This window comes from Rhamphochromis sp. 'chilingali' (assembly GCF_963969265.1).
Source record: "Rhamphochromis sp. 'chilingali' genome assembly, chromosome: 20".
In the NCBI taxonomy this organism is placed as follows: Eukaryota; Metazoa; Chordata; class Actinopteri; order Cichliformes; family Cichlidae; genus Rhamphochromis; species Rhamphochromis sp. 'chilingali'.
The window spans coordinates 5,855,314-5,879,586 of NC_137947.1; the positions used below are offsets into that span (position 1 = coordinate 5,855,314).

Here is a 24,273-nt window from a genome sequence, read left to right on the forward strand (position 1 = left end):
TTATTAATTCAGAGAGAGAGCTGGCGACTTACCATCAGTGCTCTGTACCTTTACATGGTCTGACACTTTGTAGCTGAGCTGCTGTGGTTCCTGAATACACTCGACTAATTTTTAGAGATCAGCTTCAAGAAATTAATCAAGCGTAACATTCGACCACTAAACCTAAATTTTTGTTCAGGAATTTGTGGATAACAGCAGTTTTATATTTTTACAGCTTGCACTCTCTGCTGGATTAACCATTACAGATACATAAAAAATTATTTTGGGAATTACCAGTAGTGTTAATTTTAGGCAGCTGTGGCATAAACCCTTACACAAGGTGGTGGTGTGATGAATTTGTTAAACACTGCAAGTACAGCTAGTTTGTGACAAATACATAGCAGAGCTGTGAGGCTCTTGCAACAGAGTCTTGCAGACTGCTGATGGTAATGCTCGCTCTGCTCTGCAGCCTCAGTGAGTTCTGATTAGATTAACCATCCAACTGCAATCCAAGATGCTGGAGTTTGAGTCCATCTAAGCCTGGGACAAGACATTCACTGGAGGGGCAGCTAAATGAGATGCAGGACAGCCACAGCAAGGAAAAACAGTGAAAAGCTAGTCAGCCGCGACTGGACTTTCAAAATAAGAGCAAGGCGATTGTTGATAAGTAAACTTATGTTAGATGGCATCAGTCTCTCAGGATTTTTTTTTTGTTTTTGTTTTTAAATAAATGCTACAATGAGTTATGTTGGCACCTGTGTGATCCCTTCATTCCACGTTTCCTTGTGAATACATAGTAGTAGTTTGGAAATAAACTGATGTATGCATTTAATGATGGCCAGCCAAGAGATTAATTCAGTCTGAATACTACATGCTGAACAATGTCCGTGCTCAGCAGTCAGAAGACACTGCAATATGACCAGGACAGTCTTCCCACATCTTGCGTAACTTACTGCTGAGGCCAATTACAGTGGACTGCCACTGTGGCAAGAGGCCAGTAGCTGCAGGCAGCCATGAAGTTGAGTGGAATAAAAAGACAGTGAGAGAAATTGAGAGTCTGCAACAGAGATGAAACAAAGTGAGCGCCTCAGTATTCAGCGCAAATAATCAGCCATCCCTCCCTGCATCTATCTTTATCCTAAACCAAATCTGCTTTCAGTGCCTCGTGCATTTATCCTTGATGGAAAAAGAAGCTACAGACGTGCGAGCGTGCACGTGCACACACACACACACACACACACACACACACACACACACACACACACACACACACACACACGCATCAAAAAAAGTTCAGTGTCCACAGAAGTGGAAATTTGCCTGTGGCTTTACATGAATGATCAAACGGATACAACAATATAACACCACCACAAACAGACAACACAATTAACAGCATGTTCTGCAGTCATAATCACGAACGCAGTTTAAAGACTTTGTAGATGCTCCGGAGCGAAAATAACAAGTTCACCAACTCCGTGCTGACGCTGAACTGAAACAGGCATTTGCCAGTTCTGCACTTTTTCCCCGAGTACTGTAGCGCATTCACAACAAGTGTCCTCTTTCAAAGCTACTCAGACTAGTTGAATGCTCCCAGTTCACACGAGGACTTGGAGGGAGTGAATTGAGTCGTTGTCTAGAGCCTGGCCAGCTGTCAGCTCCTACTGACTCAACAACTTTTACAGCAATTACCCATTCTAGATGCTGTTGGTTCATTCAGCTATTATTGTTTCAATCTGATTTGCTTCATTAATTGACTTAAAATCTTTAATATTCCCATGGTGTAGTGGGTAACGCATTCACCTAATACAAAAATATCTCTAGTAAAAACCTGCCAAATCAAATATGTGGAGTTATCTGCTGTGGTGACAATTGTGAATAAGGATTCAGCCAAAAGTAGCTTATTCTACTTAAAGTCTTTGTTTTTCTGATAAACAATGGCTTCAAACTGTCATATTTGGATTCTGAATAACTGACACATTTTTTTTAAATCCAGTAAACAATACAAAAAATATATAACACCAGCATGTTTGTGTGAATGTCTACGTCTTGGCTAAATCTAAAGCTGCGATTTTAATGCTTGAGGTGTTGCAGTTTTTTCCACATGCAGACTTTACTTAGCCAAGCCGCCCAGTTATATTAATTCAATTCAGTTCAATTTTATTTATATAGTGTCAAAACACAACAATAGTCATCTCAAGGTGCTTTATATTATAAATAAATACCCTAAAATAATAGAGAGAAAACCCCGACAATCAGACCACCCCCTGTGTGCAAAAACACTGAGAGAGTGGGAAAGAAAAAATCCCCTTTAACAGGAAGAAACCTTGAGCAGAAACAACCTGCAGCCATCTGCTGTGGATTTGGGTATTATTGGGTACCTAAATATATTTAACAACTCCTTTGAGTACTTTATGTTTTCATCTCTCCAAAACAACTTTCAGCAATCTGTTTACATCTTATTACATCCCATTTTGAAAGTTCAGTAGCTGTTAAACCAGTTAGTCCCAAACATTCACCAGGATCTGAGAGACTCCACTGTCTCGGGCTATTTGGTGTTCAAGGTACCTTGGTGTTCATCTGAACAATAGACTGGACTGGACTCATAACTCAGGAAAGGGCAGAGCAGGCTGTACCTGCTGCGGAGACTCAGGTCGTTTGGAGTGGAGGGCCCACTCCTGAAGAAATTCTATGACTCTGTTGTGGCTTCTGCTATCTTTTATGGCGTGGTCTGCTGGGGCGGCAGCATCTCTGCTGGGGACAGGAAGAGACTGAACAGGGTGATCCGAAGGGCCAGCTCTGTTCTAGGATGCCCTCTGGACCCAGTGGAGGTGGTGAGTGACAGGAGAACGGCGGCTAAGCTGTCATCCCTGTTGGACAACATCTCCCACCCCATGCAGCAGACTGTGACAGCACTGAGCAGCTCCTTCAGTGGGAGACTGCGGCACCCACGGTGTGGGACGGAGAGATTTCGCAGGTCTTTCCTCCCCACTGCTGTCAGACTCCACAACAAAGACTTTAACTGAACAAACACACACATCCATACATATGCAATAATACTAAGTGCAATAATCCTTTCTGTCATCGTTGTATTTTTACTCAGTTGTATATAGTATTTGTATTTGTATTCTATTTTTATCTTATTGTATATTTATTTTATTTTATTCTACTGTATATAGTATTTTATTTTATTCTATTCTGTACAGTTGTGTACTGTATTTATTCTTATTGTATTCTAATTTTTGCCTCATAACTTTTGCACTGTCCACTTCCTGCTGTGACAAAACAAATTTCCCACGTGTGGGACTAATAAAGGTTATCTTATCTTATCTTATTTATAGCGATGATGTTCAGCTGGCTGGAGAGACACTCTAAGCAGACCCTGCAGCAGGAGGTGAGGAGTACCGCCTCGCCCAGCTTACCAAAGATGAAGAGCACGAGGACTACCAGCTACATTTCAGCTACAGTGGAGCCGGCATTCAACCAGAGCATGAGAGACTCACTGGAGAGAGCTCATGAAACTGCTCAGTTATTTATGGTTGATTTAAAAAAGCATGTGCACCTCCTTTCACGGCACACTTTCACACACATCTCCACAGAATATAAATCTGTGAGAAATCCCGTGTCTGAGGCAGGCTCAGCAATTCCCCAAGCTTTATGCCAAGCAGAGATAACTGGGCTGAGGGCGGTATCAATCTTCTCATCTAACTCTTGGCAAGAAACCAAATTATCGCCATTTTCCAAAATGTCAAACTTTTACTTTACAACTTCACGAGCCTAGCAGGTTGGCAAGGACAAGTTTCAAATTTAACAAGTTCTGCATGCTCATGAATAAGAAAGACTGCTCTCAAATGGTGATAAAATGCATGATTAAATGTCTGACGGAGCAGACTCCATCACCATTTCTCCAAACATCGACTTCTCTTATTTTTTCCTCACACTCTCTGCTGTTGTTAAAGAGCATTCGAGCGAGTCGCAAACTAGCAGGATGTGCACCTCAATCAATTCCACAGGCTCCCTTTGCTAATCAAACTACCTGCCAGAAAAGCCCTTCTGGCAGCTACGCTTCGACATCAACCTGACCGCCTGATTATGTTTGCAGCCTTCTGAGCCAAAAGCTGCTCTAATATTACTGCCTAATGTATGCCATATGCTGTTTTCCAAGAAGCCAAAGGGATACTGTTTCTAAGAGACCTGACAGGCAGCAAGAGACATCTATATGGAATCAGAACGATGCCACCTTGAAACGAAACCGAAAAATGGATTGAAACCGAAAAAAAAATATTGTAACTGAAATAAATGTACTGAAAAATCTTGTATTGAAACCGAAAAAAAATTGATAGTGAAAAACAATTAATTGAAACTGTAATTTTTTTGTTTTCGCTTACAATTTTTTTTTTCGGTTTCAATCCATTTTTTTTTTCGGTTTCAAACCATTTTTCAGTTTCAAACCATTTTTCGGTTTCAAACCATTTTTCGGTTTCAATCTGCTGGCACTGTTTTGGCGTCCGGGGGCGCGCTGGGGGGACGGGGTTTCCGGCCCGCATGTATTTGCATATATTATAGAGGCCACTAGTGCTGACCAAGCTGCCATCTTTCTCTCTTCCCGTCTTTCAATGGCTGCTTCAATTTCAGCTTGAACTTCCAAACCGCAAGTAAGTAATCATTTTTTGTCATCTTTTCTTGCTGTCCCACTGGGCTGGACATTAGTTTAGTTTTTTTAGCTACATCTGGTGAAGTTGTGGTAAAATGCTGGTATTAGCCTATTCGTCGTAGCAAGCTAGCCTGAAGCTAATATTTGCTAAATTTAGGGACACCCGTGTCTCTTCAGGAGTTGGAGGCCGGTGTTCTAGGAGCGGATCTCAGGATCTCAACAGGCAGTGTTGGGCAGTAATCAATCAATCAATCTTTATTTATAAAGCACTTTTCATACAAAAAAAAAAATGTAGCACAAAGTGCTTTACATAGTTAAAAGCAGCCCACCCCACCCTCCAACTCACTCCCCACACTCTCATTAACATAAATGATGTGAATACACACATATCCTCCCCCCCCCCCCCCCCCCCACACACACACACACACATACACACACACATACACACACGCGCACACTTAAAGAGTAAAAATTGGGCTGGGCTCGCATGAGCCAAGTGAGGAAACACTATAACAGGGGGGGGTCTGCACCGGGAGCCGGTCACAGACCGCAGCCTCCAGGCTGGGCACACAGCAGGAGGGAGGCAAAGGAGCCCCCCAGCCAGGCTGAGAGGACCCCCAGAGACCCAGCAGCCACAGTCGATCACAGCCCCGGTGCAGAGAGCGCCCTCTGAGGAAACACTGGAGATATGACACAATAGGCTATATACAGGATAAAATGATAAAATAAATAAGAACAGGATACAATATAAATATAAATATAAATAGAGTAAGAAGGTTAAAAAATGAATAAGAATAAAATCAATAAATATTAGGTAAAGTCTAAATTAATAATAGAATAACAGGATAGAATAAATAAGCATAAAATAAATAAACGCTAAGTAAAAGCTAAATTAAAAAGGTGGGTCTTGAGCCTGTTCTTAAAAACATGTACGTTCTCTGCGGCCCTGAGCTCCTCCGGCAGGCTGTTCCACAGACGAGGACCATACCACTGAAAAGCTGCCTCTCCGTGAGTATGTGTCCTGACTTTAGGAACGATTAAAAGGCCAGTACCAGAGGACCTCAGGGTCCGTGAGGGTTCGTATGGTAAAAGCAGATCTGAGAGATAAGAAGGCCCAAGACCATTAAGACATTTAAAAACCAATAAAAGAACTTTAAAATCGATCCTGAAACACACGGGGAGCCAGTGCAGCGATTCTAAAACCGGTGTAATGTGGGCCCGCCCTCTGGTCTTCGTCAGCACACGAGCTGCCGAGTTTTGCAAAAGTTGTAAAGTTGAAATATTCTTTTTAGGAAGACCAGAGAGCAGGGCATTACAGTAATCAATGCGACTGGTAATAAAAGCATGCATCAGCATCTCCGTGTTGGCCCGAGAGAGAATAGGGCGGACTCTGGCTATATTTTTTAGATGATAAAATCCAATTTTGGTTACATGTAACCAATACATGTAACATAATACATGCACTGGCGTTACGTATTTAAAATACAAAATATGAGTAAATGTATCCGTTACAATTACTGTTCAATAGGTGATATTGAGAATACAGTTAGTTTGTTGAAATAAATGGATTACATGGCGGTATTTACCTGTTTCATATGTTAGGCTATGGTCTCTCTATTTTTGGTAATTCCACGCCGGTGGAAACCCAAACAAAACACGCAATAAGAGCCTCTAAAAATTATTATACAAAAATGATTTAATATGAAGGCAATAGCAGAGTGTTACAGGCATCGCCCTAAACAATGTAGCCTCATGGGCAGTGTAGTCTGTGCTGCAGGGAGAATGGACTGCCATACCCGTTATGTGTCTGTGAGCGAGGAGGGAGAAAAAGGAGAAGTACAGCTGTCACGGAGCAGAAACGGGAGCTGGAAGCATGTAAATATAATAATAACCACTAAAGCCAAAAAGAGTGCCTGACGAGCCCAGCTGTAAGTAAGCTATTAGGACTCGACTGTACACTGTGTTCGTGTTTTCCTCCGAAACAATAAGCAGCCTTTCAACGCCTCTCTCTGTCTCTCGCTAGCAAACTTGACCCAGACAACAAAGTAAAGCTAGTTTTCCGCTATGAGCCCGACACGAACCGGACGTATTAGCCAGAGGTCCCTTTACTACGGTTCGGAGCCGCTGACCTGTTTTATATACGCGCAGAATAGTTTTCTACACGAGATCGCTGCAGCCTTACCTAATGTCCACCTACTGTTACTCATTTATATTAAGATTTTAACATCTAGTTGGTGTTGGTATGGCGAGTAGCCTTCAGTAATAGTAATAAATCACACAGCAATAGTACATTCATGTAGTTGTAAAGTATTCAGAATACATTACTTCTATAATCTTTGGTGGAATACATTTTAAAATTAACCTTCCCAACACTGTCAACAGGTTAGCACCTCATACCACAGTGCATCAAAGCAGTCTCATGAGCGCTGGGAAGGAGGAGCCCAGAGCCCAAAACAGACAGTGCAGGAGATGACAAGGTTAGTAATTGTATGGTGAAAATTATACTTTATCTTGATTGGCAAAAGAAAAGTAAATACAAAATCTGCTTCTCACATATAGGGCATTTCCAAAACTTCAATTTCTTTCATTACAGCTGTCCTGTGCCAGAAGTTCTGTTGACCCACAGTGAGAGGCATCATTTCAGAAACACCAGGAAGACTGAAACTCATCGCCGGGATCAAGCAGGGCTCGTGATCTTCACCAGCAGCTCCCTCACAAGAAGGATAAACCCAGCATTTCATGAACACTGATGGAGACCTTTGCTTTGTGTAATGTTAGAAGTGCTCAGATAATCCTCAGAGGGTCTGGACTTTTACATAATATAATAGAATAGAATTCAACTTTGTTGTCATTGCACATGCACAGGTACAGGGCAACGAAATGCAGTTTGCATCCATCCAGAAGTGCTTTAGCCATGATATAGATATATTACAATATATATTAGCAATAGAGATAAGATAGAACTTTATTAATCCCTCGGGTGGGTTCCTCTGGGAAATTCGATAGTATAGATATATATAGTATAGATATGTAAGTATATTACAGAAATGGGTCTATTATGGTGTGTTACAATGTACACGGTATGAAGTATGTTGTGAATATTCTATAACTATAAGTATGTACAGGCTGTAGTGAGTACAAACTATGTACAGGATATAAATATGAAAAACTACAGAAATCTGAGATATACAGTTATACAGAAATGTGAACTATGCAAATTATAAACAGTTGTAGGATTAAAAATCATATGTACAGAATGATTATTTACACAGAACTATACAGTAGTGCAGTTAAGTAATAGCTATAAGCTATAGTAATAGCTTTAAGTCCTGTAGAAAGTTAAATATATGTTGTGCTCACTGGTTACTCTGGTATGAATGACTCTGAATTACTTTATGATAAATAACACTATTGTCAAAAAACAGTGAAAGAATTCCAGATCACAAGTTTTTAGTTCAAATACAAGTAACAACCTTTGACTTTAATCAGGTTTTATTTAATTGTGTCAGAGAAAACATCACGTGCTTTTCATGTAGCTGAGTACATTCAGTGTTTAAAACAGAAGTTGTGCAGGTCTGAGATCAGCAGTTTTCTGAAACACCAAACTGAGGTCCTGTTAATGCTGATGTATAGTGACACAGTTACAGGGGTGATTAATCCTTTTGACTTTTTGTCTTTAAATTTATCAATAAAACAGCTGCAGCTTTCACTGACAGCACATGTGGTACTTTAACCTTTGTACTGTTTTCTTCAGTTAATTTTGGAGTTACTACAAAGATTGAAGACATAGGATGATCTGTCTGCTGTCACTGGGTGGTGCTGAGGTCTGAATCTGAGGACAGCTCCTGTAATCACAAACAGAACAGAATCATCACAAACTGAAATATAAAGTTTATCTCTCAAATCTGAAATACAGCTGATCCTTCTCCGGCCTCACACACTCGGGATCTGAAGTTGTTCAGTCCTACAGTTCTGCCGACAGCTGTTTATTTTTTTATTTGTTTTAAAGGCCTTATATACTAACACATTTTCTAATATCATGTTTACCTTTGAGTTGTTGATGCTTTATAAATGGACATCTGCAAAGATGAGATGATGGAGCAGGTTTCAGTCGAGGTTCAGTCTGCTGCTGCATCCTGGTCACAACATACAGAGGTGTTATCAGCTCAGTATTGAACAAGAAATATTAATGTTTCAAATTATTTGTCCTAAAGGATGCAAGCTGTACAGAGTACTGAACATGTGACTTTGTGAACATAATTCATTAAAAATAATTTGGACAGTTTTTTAACCTGAATATTTGTAACAAACTCAGTAAAAAAAAAATAATCAGGGGAAAAATGTAACATTTTAAGTTAAGCTGACAAGCGGAAGTAGTTGGTTTCAGTACATAAGTATCGGGCTTTGCTATTTAATCCGTAGCTATTGACTAATGAGGGTAATTTAAAAGTTGGCTTTAATGTCCTTCCACATGTGGAAAGCGACAGAAAACATGCTGCTGTTTGCACATATTTAATAATCAGCTCTGCACAGGAGCAGAAGCAGAGTCCAGCCTGTTGCTCTTACAGTATAATACTCATAATAAAAGTACAGTAACCGTGGTTAGTCACTGAGCAGCCCGGTGCGTTTCTCTTGATTTCTTTAGTCAGGGTAAATTCATTCACCTGCACGGGGTAGCTAAACGAACTTTACAAAACAAGTTTCCCCGACAGCCGAGTGCTCATTTTAGCTAGCTAGGTCCTTAGGTAGCTAGCTAAGGACCTAAATTACGGATTAGCTTACAAACACATTTAACTTACCAAAATTAATGCGGTGGGGCCTCAGGTCCTCCTGTCCGGTAGTCCAATTTACTGAAGAACACCTCAGGCTGTCACTTTGAAATAGTCGGTAATGTAAACACTGGACCTCTCGGAATCTGCCATTCCCGAACAGACACGTGCGAGTTTGTCCGTGACCGCAGCCGCGTCGTCAGTGTTTTCTCCAGTCATTGGTCAGCATTATAATATATGCAAATACATGCGGGCCGGAATCCCCGCCCCCCAGCGCGCCCCCGTACGCCAAAACAGTGCCAGCAGAGTGAAACTGAAAAATGTTTGAAACCGAAAAGTGGATTGAAACCGAAAAAAAAAATTTGTAAGCGAAAACAAAAAAATTACAGTTTCAATTAATTGTTTTTCACTATCAATTTTTTTTTCGGTTTCAATACAAGATTTTTCAGTACATTTATTTCAGTTACAATATTTTTTTTCGGTTTCAATCCATTTTTCGGTTTCGTTTCAAGGTGGCATCGTTCTGATTCCATACATCTAGAGCCTAAGTCAGCATCCAGAAGGCAGCGCATCTTTTGCTCCGTTTGTTATCGAGGCTCGGGGTAAAAAAAAAAAAAAAGAGAGAGCCAGCTGCTTCACGAAGGCGGTGCCGAATCAGCGCTCCGCAAATGTTCAAGGTGATCAGTTTCACATTAACAGTTGTCTCTCTTTAATGCATATGTGCCCTCCACCCACGATGCCTACTGCTCCCTTTGTGCTCAGCAGACGAGTATTTTCATTGCTGCATGAAAAGCGAGCGCGCTCTCAAGCAGATCCCCGTAATGACAACATTGCATAATTAACATCGAATGCATCTTTGCCACCTAAGATCAGGCCTCGGTCTACGCTTCTACGCATAATCACAGCGGTGGTGACACAGCCGGTGATTAAGACCACAGTTGATGGTGGCGGTGATACTCCACCAACTGAATTTTTCACTGCTGGTGTTTTGTAGGTCAAGCCTAAGTGACACCTGCGTTACACTGATGATGGGAGGATAAAGACGAAGCTGATCTCTAGTTTTTCCCCCTTTTTTCACACTCGGCATAAACAAATCACACATTAACACAGCGACACAGTCTTGAAGAGGTTCTGACCTCAGCCTTAAAGTTTCCCTTTAATCGCACAGAAAAGCTAAAGAAAGCCAAATGTGCACAGCCCGCTCAAGAACATCTCTCCTGGCTTTGATTAACTGCTGCGAGTGCGAATGCCGTAGGGCCACTCCAGTAACCACTCCCCTTGATCTGAACTACAGCTGGACACTTTTCCTAAAGGCAAGAGCTGTAGACTTAATTGGGTTACCCTTGTGTGCAAAAGGGGAGTACTAACACACACATACACACACACAGAGCATATGACCATATCCCTGCAGTGAAATGACCTCATTTACTCAAGTTTTCCGGCCAAATAGTTCTGCAGCAACAGTGGATTTTTTCCCCCCTCCTGCAGTCCATCATCAGAGATTCAGCAATCCAGTGCTGAGCTTATTGGGCTCACTTCCAAGAGGCTTATATCCCCATACACTGACAAGACATTACTTAACATTACTTTCCACGCATGACACTATAATCTTGTCTTGATTATGCAATTAGTTCTCCGTCTTTGAACACACAATATTTCCAAAGAGCTCGTTTAGGCATTAAAGTGTTTCCCCGCAGCGAGAGCATGGAGGTATATACTGCGCTTCAGTGGCAAGAGCTGTGTTTTTTGGGGTGGGGGGTTTGTGCTTTGAGGACTGTGGCTTTAGCGAGACAACGGACTCTCCATATCTGTCGCTCTCGCCTTTTGCCTTTATGATCTCGCCACATATAGCTACAGACACGCGTCTCCCTCTCCCAGCCTCTCCAACGTTAACGTCTGCCCTTTGAAATGGACAATGAAGACAAAAAGGTGGAGGTATAAGGAGAGAGACGGAGAGATGCAGCTGGAAAATAAATGCAAGTTAAGGGCCAGGTCAGCGTAAAATACTAAAGCACATACATTTGGTCTGAGATTTGGATTTTTACAGCTTCATATCGAGTTCGGTGAATGTGCGTTTTCATTTTTTTGGACACTGGTGCTAAAATATAAAGACATTCGTTTAAATCTGTAGGTTTGTTTTGTTTTTTTCAAGTGGGCATTATGATTGCTGGAATACTAGTGAGGGATTTTTTAAGGTCTGACATTTTTCTTTGATGATCATAGTGGACAAACTTCCACACTAAGGATGCCACTCTCGACCAGTGCTGAAGTTAAAGGTGATGAAATGACATACGGCTTAATGTCTTAAATAACTGTAACTGTTCTTAACTTGTATTCAGAGTGAAAATTAATTACCCAAAAAAGAAAAAAGAAAGCGAAAATGACACGGAAAAAAAGACAATTCAGAAGAATCTGATTAATATTTCATTATTTAAAAGTTCCACGCCAAATATCGCGATAATACAATTTAAGCGAGGTTAAAATGCCGACACTGTGAGCTATAAACAACAAACACAGATAGTCCACAATATTAAAAGAGTGAAACGCCCAGTCCAAGTTATAGTTTGATAGTACTGGTAAGATTCATTTCACCTGCTCGGGGTCTTTCCATGTATATGCACTCAGCATCAGGTCATGTGATGAAAATGTACATTTAATCATTATTATTATTATTGTCATGATTATTGTTGCTGCTGCCTCCTGTAGTAGAAAGTTTGACTTCAAGCCTTGAAAATTTCCCACATGAACACTGTCTGTTCGCCGTGAGCAGCCAAACTCCGTCTAAACTCCTTTGACAGCGTTTAATTTCCTAACAGGAACTTTGATAACTGAGCCTGTGCCAAGCGGAGGGATACCGTGAAAAAAAATGCCATCGTAAGTGAAACATACACAATAATAAGTTCCAAAGTTGTTAGTGCCACTATTTGCTAGAGATTTTGTGACACCTTCACTTACCATCTTCCTTTTCGTCAAAAACGGGTCTCTTTGAAGAACTGTTGGCTCCCATCCTCTTCTTCCACTTGCCCCAGTGAAACATTGATGCTCAGCTTGCATTCCTCGCCTTCTTGGAAGAGAAACTACAGCTCTGTGTCGGACACCCTCCTCCTTAAAAGACAGTAACAACAGCCGTGCATTTCAGCCGAGACGTGTCCGTTATTTCGTTTTATTTCTCCCGTATTTGGTCTGCCGACAATTTGACCAGCGCGAGTTGAAGTCCTCAGAAGGAAGCGGAAAGCAAAGTGCAGCGCTTACCGACGGACAGGGATGATATTTAGCGCTAACACTGTTTGCTAAGTTGGAGGTTTGGGCTGGAATAACCACTCGGTGCTCGTAGTGTTCAGTTGCCTTGCGCAGCCAGACCGACGGACTCGTGTTTGATGGGGCTTGAAGAGTACAGACTACGCGGAGAGGGACTCAGTTGGAGAAGCCCTAACCGGAAGTGAGTCAGTTAACTGTAAAAAATAAAAGCTCAAAAGGACTTTTCAATCGCCTCAAAATTATTAGACGATGTATTTATGGTTTTATAATCCTCACTTATTTTGTTTTAATTTAGTGTTTTATTTTTTCTTTTAAATTGGATTTAGTTTCAGTTAGTTTTCAAGTAAGTTTAATTGTTTTCCGTTATTTTTATTTTTATTGTTTTTTCCCAGTCTAAAAAAACATAAGCACAAATATACATTTGTTATCTCATTTAGGTAGATTTCTAAGTACATTAAATCATTTCACTTATCTTTATTCTTTTCGGGGGTTAAGTTTCTACTTTTATTTGAGATAAACACATTTTCACACCCATTTTTTCTTTTATGTAGTTTATTATAATTAGCCAGAATAATAATGTAGTAATGGTAGTGTCAAATCCCTCTAATTTGAGATTTTAAATTGCATACAGAAACTGAAGTGGCATTAATACATAAAAATTATTCATCCAGTTCGACTCAGCAAATTTAGATCGCAAGTGTAGGTAAATGTGTCACAATGGCCATCAAAAGTAGCCTACTGAACAAAATCTCGATAAAAAAAATTTATTTATACGTTAATAATGGGATACCACTTGATTTTTGCCGCTTGTCCATTAGACTTTTATATTGAAAGCAATAACCGGAAACTACTAATTAGTATCCTCACTAACTTGACTCTTGCGAGAGTAGTGTGACAGTTGTTGGCTAGTGAGTATAGTCGACGTAACTCTGTATCACGGACTGTCGTGCAAATCAATACATTAGGAGCGGTGTGTGGACGTAAAGCCAGGATGGCTCAGGACAGAGTGGAGGCTTCCCGGCTCGCGTTCACAACAGAGGGAAGCCGTGTTTATCCTGCCGCCCAAATGAACCTCAGTGAATTATTCCACAATCTCATTAGAAAATGGATGGGTGGAGTCGGTTCACTGACTGTGGAACGGGATTAACACGTTATCTACACAGTGTGCACATTAGATCATTTGCTCTTCTTTTTTTCTCTGCATATAATAAAGTATATAAACATTTAACTTAAAAATATATACAAAAATTTTACTGAAGAAATATCAAGTTAGTCGCCTTGTTCTTGTTTTGCACGTGGACAGCTGCCAGCTTGTGTTGACCACGTTGCTATGGTTACAGCGTCAGGTCGCGAGACGTGTCTAAAAGTTAGCATAACATTTTTCAGTTTCGTAGTTTTTTCCGACCTATAAAGTGTTTGTTTTTAGATAACACTGAGCCGTGTTCACATTGGTAGTAGTGCTGAAATAGCAGGTAAGCTAACACAGTTATTGAACAGTTACATAATGGTGGGCTAATGTTGTCCTTTAGTTAGTTAGTTAGTTAGTTAGCTCGTACCCAAGTTAGACGACGTCTCTTCATTTATTTAAAACTTTGACGGTTTTGTCTTTTACAGACAAACAACAAGAAATTTCTCTGCCAAAAAGACACTCGTGTATTTTGAGTATACCAGTAAAGCGTCTCGGCCTCCTTTGTGCAATGACTTCCCCGGAGAAGGAGGCTGAGCTTCCTGGTGCGCAGCTTAGCTTTGTCTTTGGGAGCAGTGTTGTCAGAGCGCCGATCCCCCGCACTCCTCCCGAGGATGCCGATCCACAGGAGCCCGCTGAATGTTATTCAACAGAGACGCTATGTCTGAGCAGATCTCAGCTGAAACATGTTCCAGACAGTCCTTTGAGAAATAGCAAGCTAAAGGTCAGTGTGGACTCTAAACACACACCAGCTACATGATGTATGCTCCAGTGGCTTTCAAGCAGAAGAAAAAACGTTTCTACTACAGCATCATTACTAACTGCTCCCTCTGTCATCTTCAGTATTTGAGTCTTGAAGGCAACCAGATATGCAGTATTCCAGGCTCCGTGTTTATCAGCTTGCCCAACCTACTGTGGTTAGATCTCAGGAAAAACCTAATTGAGTCACTCCCACCTGAAATTGGCTTGCACAGGTACTGTATGCAACATTTAAAAAAACAAAAAAATTATAGACCAGTCTAATGTGCACGTGTTCATTTGAACTTATCTGGACAACTTTGATCTTACAATTTACTCTTAAACCAAGGCATAGGCCTCTATGGGACTATAAGAATGTCATGTTTTAGAACATTTTCTGATCACTGTTAACATTTCAAAGCTATTAACATAAGTTGAACACTTTATGATAAGCACACAAGTGCTACAGTTGTAAATCTAAATGTAGCGAAATGAGATTCCCAGGCCCTAAAAAGCATTTCAGGATATTTATACAATATGACTGTAGAGTGGCCTGTACACTTTCCTCCTGTCCGTGTATTCAAGTTTAAGAGCAAAGATGCTTTCTGACGAAGGCCTAACCCCTTCAAACAGTTCATAATCTGTCTTTTTATGGATGTAGGTGCTTGAAAACACTGCTCTTAGAAGGGAATCCTATCTCTGAACTTCCACCTGAACTGGGTGAGTGGTCCCTCCTTATCAAAAAAAAGTTGTAATTTTCAGAAAGGAAGTTATACATATTGACATGTGAATTACATGTATGCAGTAACTACAGGATTTTAAAGGGGACCGGTTTTGCTTGTTTAAAGCTACGCAGTTTAATTCCTTGGACTCCACTAGTGTCGTTTTGCATGATTCACAGTTCAAAGTAATCATTATTTATTTTACACTGGGTCACTGAACAGCTCTTTGTTGATCATTTGTCCTAAATAAACAGTTTTTTTGTTTGTTTGTTTGTTTTGGGGCGTGTTATCGTCCACTTACACTCAAAGAATAAGTATTTCAATGAACATAAAAATTCATGGACATAAAAATTCATGGACATGACAGAAAATAAAGACACACATAATGGATCTCTTTTAACAGGTAGCTGGTACATTATGAGTAATGTAAGCCTCTTCATTATTCAGTGTACGTCTTTATGAATGAGTCATTATTTGCCTTTTTGCAGGAAATGTGATTAGCCTCAAAGGTCTGAACCTAAGGGACTGCCCAATCCACTTTCCTCCACAAGAGATTGTGCAGCAGGGACTCCAGTCCATCCTCCAGTACCTGAGGAGTGCTCTGGCTCACCGGCCAGTCAGCACAAGGAAGAACCCTCCAGGTGAGTCAAAGGCACTTTACCTTTGAACAACACAAGCAGCATGCACGTGCATCCTAGCCATCTGCTCTTTTTGTCAAAGGCAGGACAGCGCGTTCACAAAAATAGCTCCTTGCCCTGGTACCGCTTCTCTAGTGTGACTCCTGTTCCCTTGGAGACGGCGCGTGCAGCTCAGCCGACTCCCCACCACCACCACCACCACCATCATGCGCCTCCTCCCTTTTCACTGTTCCAGCTCTGTAATATTTTTAGCCCGATGGAAATGATCGATAACCTGTTGGCTCTAATCAGGAGCTCTCTGTCACTAAGCCCTGTCTGGAGATAATCACTGTGAGAAGGCTGAAACAGGAGAGGCTGCTGCTACTGCACAATAAGCAGAGACAGAACCCTCAATCAAATTATTTATCTCCCTGCTTACAAGGTTATTAACAAAGATAGGGTCCCGAGTTTCAGATGTAAATCTCTTCTCATTTAATTGGCCAAGAGAAGGAGTGTAGTGGGTTTGAATTTCCACGCTGTATTGTTATCCACCTTTAGCTGTGTTAAAACTGAACATTTATTCTTGTTAGAAGTTACTTTACTATAAAATGAGTAAAAATTTGTTGGTTACATTCTCCTCCACATTCCACACAGATATTTAAAGGAGTGGATTTACCTGTGTGAATTAGCTTCTTAAATGCCTCCTGCCAGCCACTGCAGCTGCAGACAGTATCGAATGTTGCAGTATCTGTTGCCCCCACACCGCACTAGTAGCTGCCATTGTTGTTTCATTCCTAGAGTTGCCAGCAGTGGAGAAACTCCAGCTGTTAGAGCTGAGGGGTATGGAGGAGCAGGAAGAGTCAGGGGATGTGGAGGAGCTGCAGAGGTTCAAGGAACTCAAGCATCAGTTGATCCTACTGGACAGAGCTGAGCTGGGCTCAATACCACAACGTGATAAAAACCTAAACCCCAAACTTCTCCTTTCTGGCAGGAGGTAAGAAAAGATGTTTGGGTGGGAAAAAATGCCCCATAATGACACAGAGAAAAAATGTGCTTGAAATTCTTGCAAATTTATTTAAAATGAAGAAATGAAAATGTAAATAAGTATTACCAGACTTTTCTCAAAACTTTGTTGAAGCACCTTTTGTAGTGATTACATCCTCAAGTCTTTTTGAGTATGATGCTGAAAGCTTGGTACACCTATTTTTGGGAAGTTTCCCCCATTATTCTTTGCACTCTCTTAGGCTCGATCAGAGTGGATCAGGTTGGATGGGGAGCGTCAGTGCACAGTCATTTTCAGATTGCTATAAAGATGTTCAATCAGGTTTGAGTTTGGTCTGTGGCTTGGCCACTCAAAGGCACTCAAGGAATGGTCCTGAAGTGGTCCTTTGTTATCTTGGCTCTGTGCTTAGGTTCGTTGTCCTCATGGAAGATGAACCTTCGCCCCCAGGTTGTCTTCAAGGATGTCTCTGTAGATTACTGCATTCATCTTTCCCTTGTCCCTGACTAGTCTCCCATATTCTGATGCTGAAAAACATTCCTGCAGCACGATGCTGCCACGACCACACGTCACTGTAGGGATGGTATTGGCCAGTTGATGATCACTGCCTGGTTTCCTCTAGAAATCATGTTTGACATTGAGGCCAAAGAGTTCAGTACCAGTTGTTGTTTTGTTTCTCTTGGTCTGAGAGTCCTTCATGTGCCTTTCAGCAAACTCCAAGTGGGCTGTCATGTGCCTTTTACTGAGGAGCTCTGTCAGAGTAGCCTCCCTGACTAAGGCTCTTCTACCCTGATAGCTCAGATTGGTCAGGTGGCCAGCTCTAGGAAGAGTCCTGGTGGTTCCAAACCTTCCATTTACAGATGATGTAGGCAACTATTCTCACTGGAACCTTCAATGCTGAGCACATTTTTATGGACCCTTCCCCACATCTGTACCTCAATACAATGCCGTCTTGGCCTATAGACAGTTCCTTGGTACTGGGTATGGCTTGGTTTGTGCTTTGACATGCACTGTCAGTTATGGGACCTTGCACAGACAGGTGTGTGCCTTTCCAAATCATGTCCAGACAACTGAATTTACCACAGGTGGACTCCAGCTGTAGAAGCATCTGACAGATGAGCAGTGTAAACAGGGTGCACCTGAGCTCGATGTTGACTGTCATGGCAAAGCCTGTGAATACTTAAGTGCATGTTATATTTGTGTGGGTTTTTTTATTTTTAATACATTCGCAAGAATTTGAAGAAAATGTTTTTCACTTTGTCATATGGAGTATTGTATGTAGAATGTTGAGGTGGAAAATGAATTAAATTAATTTTGGAATAAGGCTGTAACATGAAAACATGTTGAACAAGGCTGTAAATCTTTCTGGGTGCATTGTATGTGCTTATTTATTTATTTTTTTCAAAGAGTTAGCAGAGAAGGTCGGTACCTGTGTAAGATTTGTAAATTACCTATGAGGCTAGAGCCAACAGAGAGTTTCTTCTAGCAAAGAGCAAGAAACAGACGGAATCACAATGGTTCTCTCCAAAGGTTTAAATCTCGGCCTTCCACAATTAGCTCATGAACTAATTGATAGAAATTCACATTTTTCTGGTTATTTACTCTTAAATATCTCTTGGATTAGTTCTGTAGAAGTCATATACTCTGTCCAGGGAGCACCATGCCTCTTGAAAGCTGGGATAGGTTTCAGAGATGTCTCTCTTGGCTCTTAAGCCCTATAACCTTCTGCATTCTTCTCTGGTTGCACGATAATAGTCACATACAACCGGCTTGTAAAATAGCTTATTGTCTCATTACGCTATAGTTTTTAAACAGATATAACATGATAACTAGTGGACTTTGGTCCTGCTGCTCCATGTATTAGTGCAGGACATTGCTAACTTAGCTGTTTCCAGTCTTTATACTACTCCTGATGTTAACTGGCTGATGTGTTCATCCATGTATCCATGTAATGAATCCATTAGGCACATTTCTCTTTCTATGTTTATTCTCAGACTGAACTCAAGTAGCCTTTTATCATTCGCAACTCAAAGTAATCCTTGTTTATCTTAGTTTATCCTCTGAAAACAAAACTTTTTTAGCTCTCTTCTCCCTCCCTTTTCTTCTAATTGGCTGCTCCCCAAAAACAGCCATGCCCACTCAATGACATCAGAGTAGAAAAACATCCTGAAACAGATTGTTCAGAACAGTCTGGTTCACAGGAATGAATTACATATGCACTGACCTCATTATTTGAAAATTTGGCCATGTTTAAAATGAACATCTACCACTTAAACAGTTTAATAAAACATACCAGGGTTCAATTTAATTGTCAAATAAGACAGGAGTATTGATATTTCCCTCCAACTCCATACACTAGAAACTAAACACATGCAAAATGTCACACTGTTGTTTCATAAGAGGGATGAAACATATGCATTGGACATGCATTTGTTAAATATTTTCATTGAGATTTTAAAACTTCATGCATCTAATTAATTGTACCTTTGTTTTTGTATAATGTACCCAGATAGCAAATATCTGTTGGGGCCAAGTCATTTTCAACTACTCAATTATCAAAGGTAAAATTTAAATCTGAATTATTATGGTCAATACTGAGGTTTTTTTTTTAAACGAGATTATTCATAGACTTTGGAAACAGTTGAGCTGGAAAACTAATGTGAAGTTGAGGCTTTAAGGGAGCAACTGCTGTAAAACTGAGAGCATCTTTAATAATCACTTAATCTCAGTTACCATTATAACATTATTTTACTCCTTGACCCTCCGTGGAGTGGAGGGCAGAGTTTGTGGCCGTGTGCTTTGTAAAATTATGGCAAAACAACTTTTTAATATCATTCTCTGTGGAGGAAACCAGGTGATAAAAATCTAAGCTGAGAGCCCAGAGCTCAGACGAGCCATAAATATGAAGCAGTTTGTTTGAATTTATTCTTCAGAAAAAAGACAGCCACCAAGGCCGGCATGATTCCCCAGCTCCCCCTTTTTGACTCGCCTCCTTGGAAGAGGCCAGAGGAAAGGAAGCAGGCTGCAATGAAGGAGTTGAACGAGAAGAAGGCTATTCTCGAGCAGAAGAGAAAGTGAGCAGATTTCGGCCTGGAGAACAAGAGTTGTTTTGGGTTTTTTGTCTCTGATCTGTTACAGAGTGTATTGTTATCTGACTCTCCTGTAGAAGCCAAGTGTCTCTTCAGAAGTGCTGCACACAAGCTAGAATCTCACAAGACAAGAAAATGTCTGAGCACAAAGAGAAGAAGCATGAAAGACAAAAAAGGCGTGAGGTTTGTGTGTGCTTGGGTTTTCAGCTGTCATCCTGCCCACCACCAGAGGGCACTAGAGCACCACCTCTGACACACTGGTTAAAGGAGAGAGGCATAGATATATTGCCATTAAATGAATCATTTTGATGTGAGTGAATGGGTTTTCAGACAGTAGCACCACCATGGTGGTGATGAGACAGCAACAGTTTCCACTGGCGGTAATGGAGCATGCTGGAGGAGCCATCAGTGCTGATATACACAGGGAGACACATTATAAATCTATCATTTGACTTTCAGCTCCATTTTCATACATATATATATAGTGGAGAAAGGGTGCCCATTATGTTTGCATGGGATCAGCCCGACATAAGGGAAAATTTATTGTAAAGGAAAAAAGTCTTTTTTCTTTTTTTTAACTGAACACAGTGCAGCCACAGGCTACATCTTTGTATGATGCATTGCAAGAGTTGTATTGCTTCACAGGTAAATGTAACAAGTACTTCCTTACCCTGTTTCAGGAAGCAGAAGTAGATTCAAAACCTGGTTTTGAGGACAGCAGTGGTGCTCCTCGGACATCTGGCAGGTGTGAAGGGGACAGGTAATGACAAGCTCTGGGTCTGCTGTTAGTTCTGCCAGTATACCTCTAAGCTTTAACAGTGACTGCATTTGTCTCTGTGAAGAGTACTTGTCCTACTTGTGGTTTAAACTTATAATCATCTCATCAATGAGCCTAACGAGAACTCCACAAGTACCCACTAAATGGCATTTTGCATGGTTTAGCAGATGCGAGTTCTGCTACTAAAGATGTAAAGCTAGAGACACCTAGTGGACAAAGACAGACTGCACACATTATAGAACATAAGCAGATTTCTTTGTTCCTTTTAAACAATGTTATGTTTTTGCAAAAACAGATAAACCAGGTAAGACAGTGCCACTTTTCTTATTTTATTTTTACTGATACAAGGAAACAGAGAAAGTAACCCTTTGGGTTATATCTGTAAAGGCTATAATACTTAAACACCTGTATAGTGTTGTATATATAGATTTTGACCTTTGAACTGCACGGCCCTAAAGATCGGCCCGGGACCTGGAACGGCAGATTTGTGCCCGTGCCGAGAAGATACAGGAGAGGTGCAGGAATCCCAGGGGCACAACAAGCGAGCAGATGGCAGCAGCGATGGAGGATGTGGAAGAGGTCTGACGTATAATTCCCATTCATTGTGCAACTCATTATATAGGTTAATATAGATTATTGATCTAAACTCCACTTTTCTGACTGACAGATGAGGAAGTTACAGATGCAGCTCCTGGAGAGGAAGAGAACTCAAGGACGAGATCTTGAAAAAACTTTCATGATCTTTACTGGGGACACCTGGCCTGGTTTCCTTGATAAGTGACAGAGACTACACACCTGCTGTTTGAGTTTTTGTGATATTTAATTGATATGGAAATAAATCAATAAAGTGACTAAATCCTTTTGAATCATATTGTGTTGCACAAGTCTATAAGGTAAACATTTCAAATCCTAACTTGGCAAGGGAGTGTTTAGAAAGTTTCCAGTTCACAGCTGGTGTGTTTCTATTTTTCTTTTAACTTCTGCAAGATGCTCTCTCCACTAAGCAAAGTAATCATGTTAACTTTAACTTACATAAAATAAATACTTTATTGTGTCAAAATAAGCTTTTCAGAAAAAGCGTTATTGGCTCACCGGGCATGTATTACCTACATGCAGAGTAAATTAAGCCAGTCTTAAAATAGATCATTTTAAAGGGGAACTCGACGTTTTTAGCTCCAAATAGATAATAATATCCTCATTAATGTAATTTACAACAAGATACATTAAAGTAAAGTGGCAGGTTTTTGTCAAATAGCACATTAAATGTTTTATTTATTTGTGTGCGTGTGTGACATTATATATAATCGTTGTCAGCTGGCTCTGCATCTTGTGATTATTATTTAATTGCCATTTTTGTCATCATCAGTTTTAATTTTTGATTACATATTATTTTAAAATGCTTGTATGCGTTTTCAGTTTTCATGTGTAATTGTGGTATTTGTTTTGAAGACGGACGCCATAAACCTGCTGCTGAGTTTAAAAGAGGGGGGAAAAAAAGCGAAAAGTGCCGGGGTAATGAATGGCATCAAGCAGTACAAAGTGAGACAGAGAAAGGGTAGGCCTTGTCTTGAGAGATTTTCTGCTCCTGTAGCACAGAGAGCGTGATGTCAGCGGTGGCAGTACTGTTGTAATTGACTTGGTGGGGGTGATGGCGTCATTTTATGCCCTGGTGTAGCCTCCTGCTCCAATAGCGAAGGGGAGACGGATCTTTGGCCGACGCGACCGTGGCTCCCTTGGCCGGGATCGAGCACCGCCGAGCCGGACAACTCACCCCGGGAAACATGGAGGCTGTGGCCGAGGAGCTGCGGGCCGGCTCTCGGGTACCTGTCACTATCGATCAAATAGTTAACGATACACTGGTGGTGACGCTGACCTATCGAGAAAGGATCTACACGGGGATTTTACTCGATTGCAACAAAAAGTGAGCACTATTTTTTTCTAAACTTCTTTTATATATTATCGTCTAAAAATTATTTGCTAAATACTGCTAACGGCTAATTTACCTTGGATGCTAAGTCAAAGCTAACTATTAGCGACCTAGGCCTTTATACAAAAGGCTTGCAGGTTATTGTAGCTGACAAGGTGGCTATCTGCTAGCTTCTCGGCTAATGTTAAAGTGATGTCATTTTTGCCTATAATAAGACGGCGAAATACTCGATTTTATGATGGAGGAAAACTATATAAAGGCATTAGCCCAGCCTGTAGAGACTGTTAGTGACTTCTGTTGAAAAATATCTACTGTCAGTGGGTTCAGCTATAGCTTATTGTTAGCCTAATCAAGGGAAGAGCAGCTAAAGCGAATCCAGTAAAATAGCCAGGCCTTAGCTACACACTATTTATTTTTATCTGTTTTATTATCATGCAATTGTACAGAAATGTGAATGTGCACTAGTTTTGTAGGCAAATGTCTGAGTACAGTAAGCTGAAATTTATTCAAAGGCAGCAACATTATAACCTGTCATTTCTGACTAGTAGAAACAATAGAAAATTATTAAAATACATTTGAATGATCACAACTGTGTCTCATTTTCGGTAAATCAAGCTTTGGTCTTATCTGTGTCCATCTTAGCCTCTGACAAAGCAAAACATAAAAAATGGGGCTATTGATAGAAAGCACAGTCTGTTCAAAAGAGAACCATACAAGTATAATTTGACATGTACCAGTGTCATGTCTTATCAGGCCCTCTTGTTGTGTGTCACATGTATAAGCCTTGTGTTCCTCCTGGTGCTGTGCACCTTAAAAGCCACTGGCTTTAGGCTATTTATAGACGAGCAGAATCAGAACCTGACCAGCTTTTCCCCTTAGTATGCTTAGATGGTTTTTCGTGCAAGAGCTCATGCTGTACTGAAAATAACCCACCCAAATGGGAAAAGGTCGGCCTTGGAATAACTTAAAATAGGCCTATATTTTAGGCCTTGTCACTGACAAAATTTGACTAATTCCTCCTTTTCAGCTCATGGCAATACACTTCCTGTCATTGTCTGATGCAAACAGATTGTTGCATTATTTTTTTTAATCTTATTGTCTTGCCCTATCATTCTGACAGATCTCCACCACAGCATGAAAAGACAACAGTGTGGTGAATCATGCCTGGCCATATTCTGCGTCCTTGTACTGCGCTTAACTATTACTGTGTGTTCCCTACTACATACAGCCTTGTTTGTGCTGCGTCAATCAGAGTAAAGAGTGATATTCAACAGCTATAGGGGCGCATATTTTGTTATGGGAGCCTAAAGCTAAGAGTAACAAGCCTCACCAGGAGACTATTATTTGGAGATGCCTGCCAACTACTTCTCTTGGGGAGGAAAGCAGGCTCCCCAAATGTGCACTAATTAATAATCTTGCCGCACATAAGCCCCAAGTAGACACGGATGCAAAAACAAACTGAAATCTCCTGGCTCCTTCCCTACCTCTCTGAATCCCGAGTGATTCATGGGATTGTTTTTGTTCAGTCAGATGTTGGGGAGGAGGGGGTGGTCTCGGGC

The 24,273-nt window shown here is 40.8% G+C and overlaps 3 protein-coding genes and 2 long non-coding RNA genes across 7 annotated transcripts in view; 3 read left to right on the plus strand and 2 right to left on the minus strand.

The window, feature by feature from the left end:
- Window positions 1-14,385, minus strand: part of stk32c (serine/threonine kinase 32C) — a 103,766-nt gene extending 89,381 nt beyond the window's left edge. Inside the window, exons 1-2 of the mRNA XM_080868571.1 lie at window positions 14,326-14,385; window positions 12,355-12,504 (exon numbers count right to left, since the gene is read on the minus strand). Of these exons, the coding sequence (XP_080724697.1) occupies window positions 12,355-12,436 (82 nt within the window). The 5' untranslated portion in view covers window positions 12,437-12,504; window positions 14,326-14,385. The remainder of the gene's footprint in view (window positions 1-12,354; window positions 12,505-14,325) is intronic.
- On the plus strand, window positions 4,545-8,427 carry LOC308388083. Its single transcript, XR_013970050.1, has 3 exons — window positions 4,545-4,631; window positions 7,013-7,107; window positions 7,224-8,427. It is a non-coding gene; the product is annotated as an uncharacterized lncRNA (long non-coding RNA).
- Window positions 8,339-9,636, minus strand: LOC308388084. The gene is made up of 3 exons (XR_013970051.1): window positions 9,430-9,636; window positions 8,678-8,766; window positions 8,339-8,475 (listed from the first exon to the last, which is right to left on the minus strand). It is a non-coding gene; the product is annotated as an uncharacterized lncRNA (long non-coding RNA).
- On the plus strand, window positions 13,223-21,926 carry LOC308388081 (leucine-rich repeat-containing protein 27-like). Of its 2 annotated transcripts, XM_080868573.1 has the most exons (11): window positions 13,223-14,129; window positions 14,272-14,567; window positions 14,687-14,817; window positions 15,243-15,301; window positions 15,792-15,944; window positions 16,719-16,914; window positions 19,854-19,994; window positions 20,087-20,192; window positions 20,690-20,769; window positions 21,246-21,366; window positions 21,455-21,925. In XM_080868573.1, exons 2-11 carry the CDS (start codon window positions 14,355-14,357, stop codon window positions 21,566-21,568), a joined length of 1,314 nt encoding a protein of 437 aa, XP_080724699.1. In that variant the 5' UTR covers window positions 13,223-14,129; window positions 14,272-14,354; the 3' UTR covers window positions 21,569-21,925. The 2 variants fall into 2 exon arrangements, with proteins under 2 accessions (XP_080724699.1, XP_080724700.1); XM_080868574.1 differs by having other exon boundaries at window positions 13,223-14,567; window positions 21,455-21,926.
- A 314-nt stretch (window positions 21,927-22,240) lies between these two features.
- The window catches only part of pwwp2b (PWWP domain containing 2B), a 47,172-nt gene continuing 45,139 nt past the window's right edge, over window positions 22,241-24,273 (plus strand). Inside the window, exons 1-2 of one of the 2 annotated variants that reach the window (XM_080868568.1) lie at window positions 22,241-22,342; window positions 22,463-22,708. In XM_080868568.1, coding sequence (XP_080724694.1) covers window positions 22,569-22,708 — 140 coding nt within the window. In that variant the 5' untranslated portion in view covers window positions 22,241-22,342; window positions 22,463-22,568. The other variant, XM_080868569.1, reaches the window with a different exon arrangement.

Excerpts from the sequence above, each read along its gene's own strand:
- LOC308388081 (XM_080868574.1), top strand. The coding sequence starts at position 14,355 with ATGACTTCCCCGGAGAAGGAGGCTGAGCTTCCTGGTGCGCAGCTTAGC. Across the intron at positions 14,568-14,686 it reads TGAGAAATAGCAAGCTAAAG|TATTTGAGTCTTGAAGGCAA; the intron begins GTCAGTGTGGAC and ends TGTCATCTTCAG. Across the intron at positions 20,193-20,689 it reads AAAGACAAAAAAGGCGTGAG|GAAGCAGAAGTAGATTCAAA; the intron begins GTTTGTGTGTGC and ends ACCCTGTTTCAG.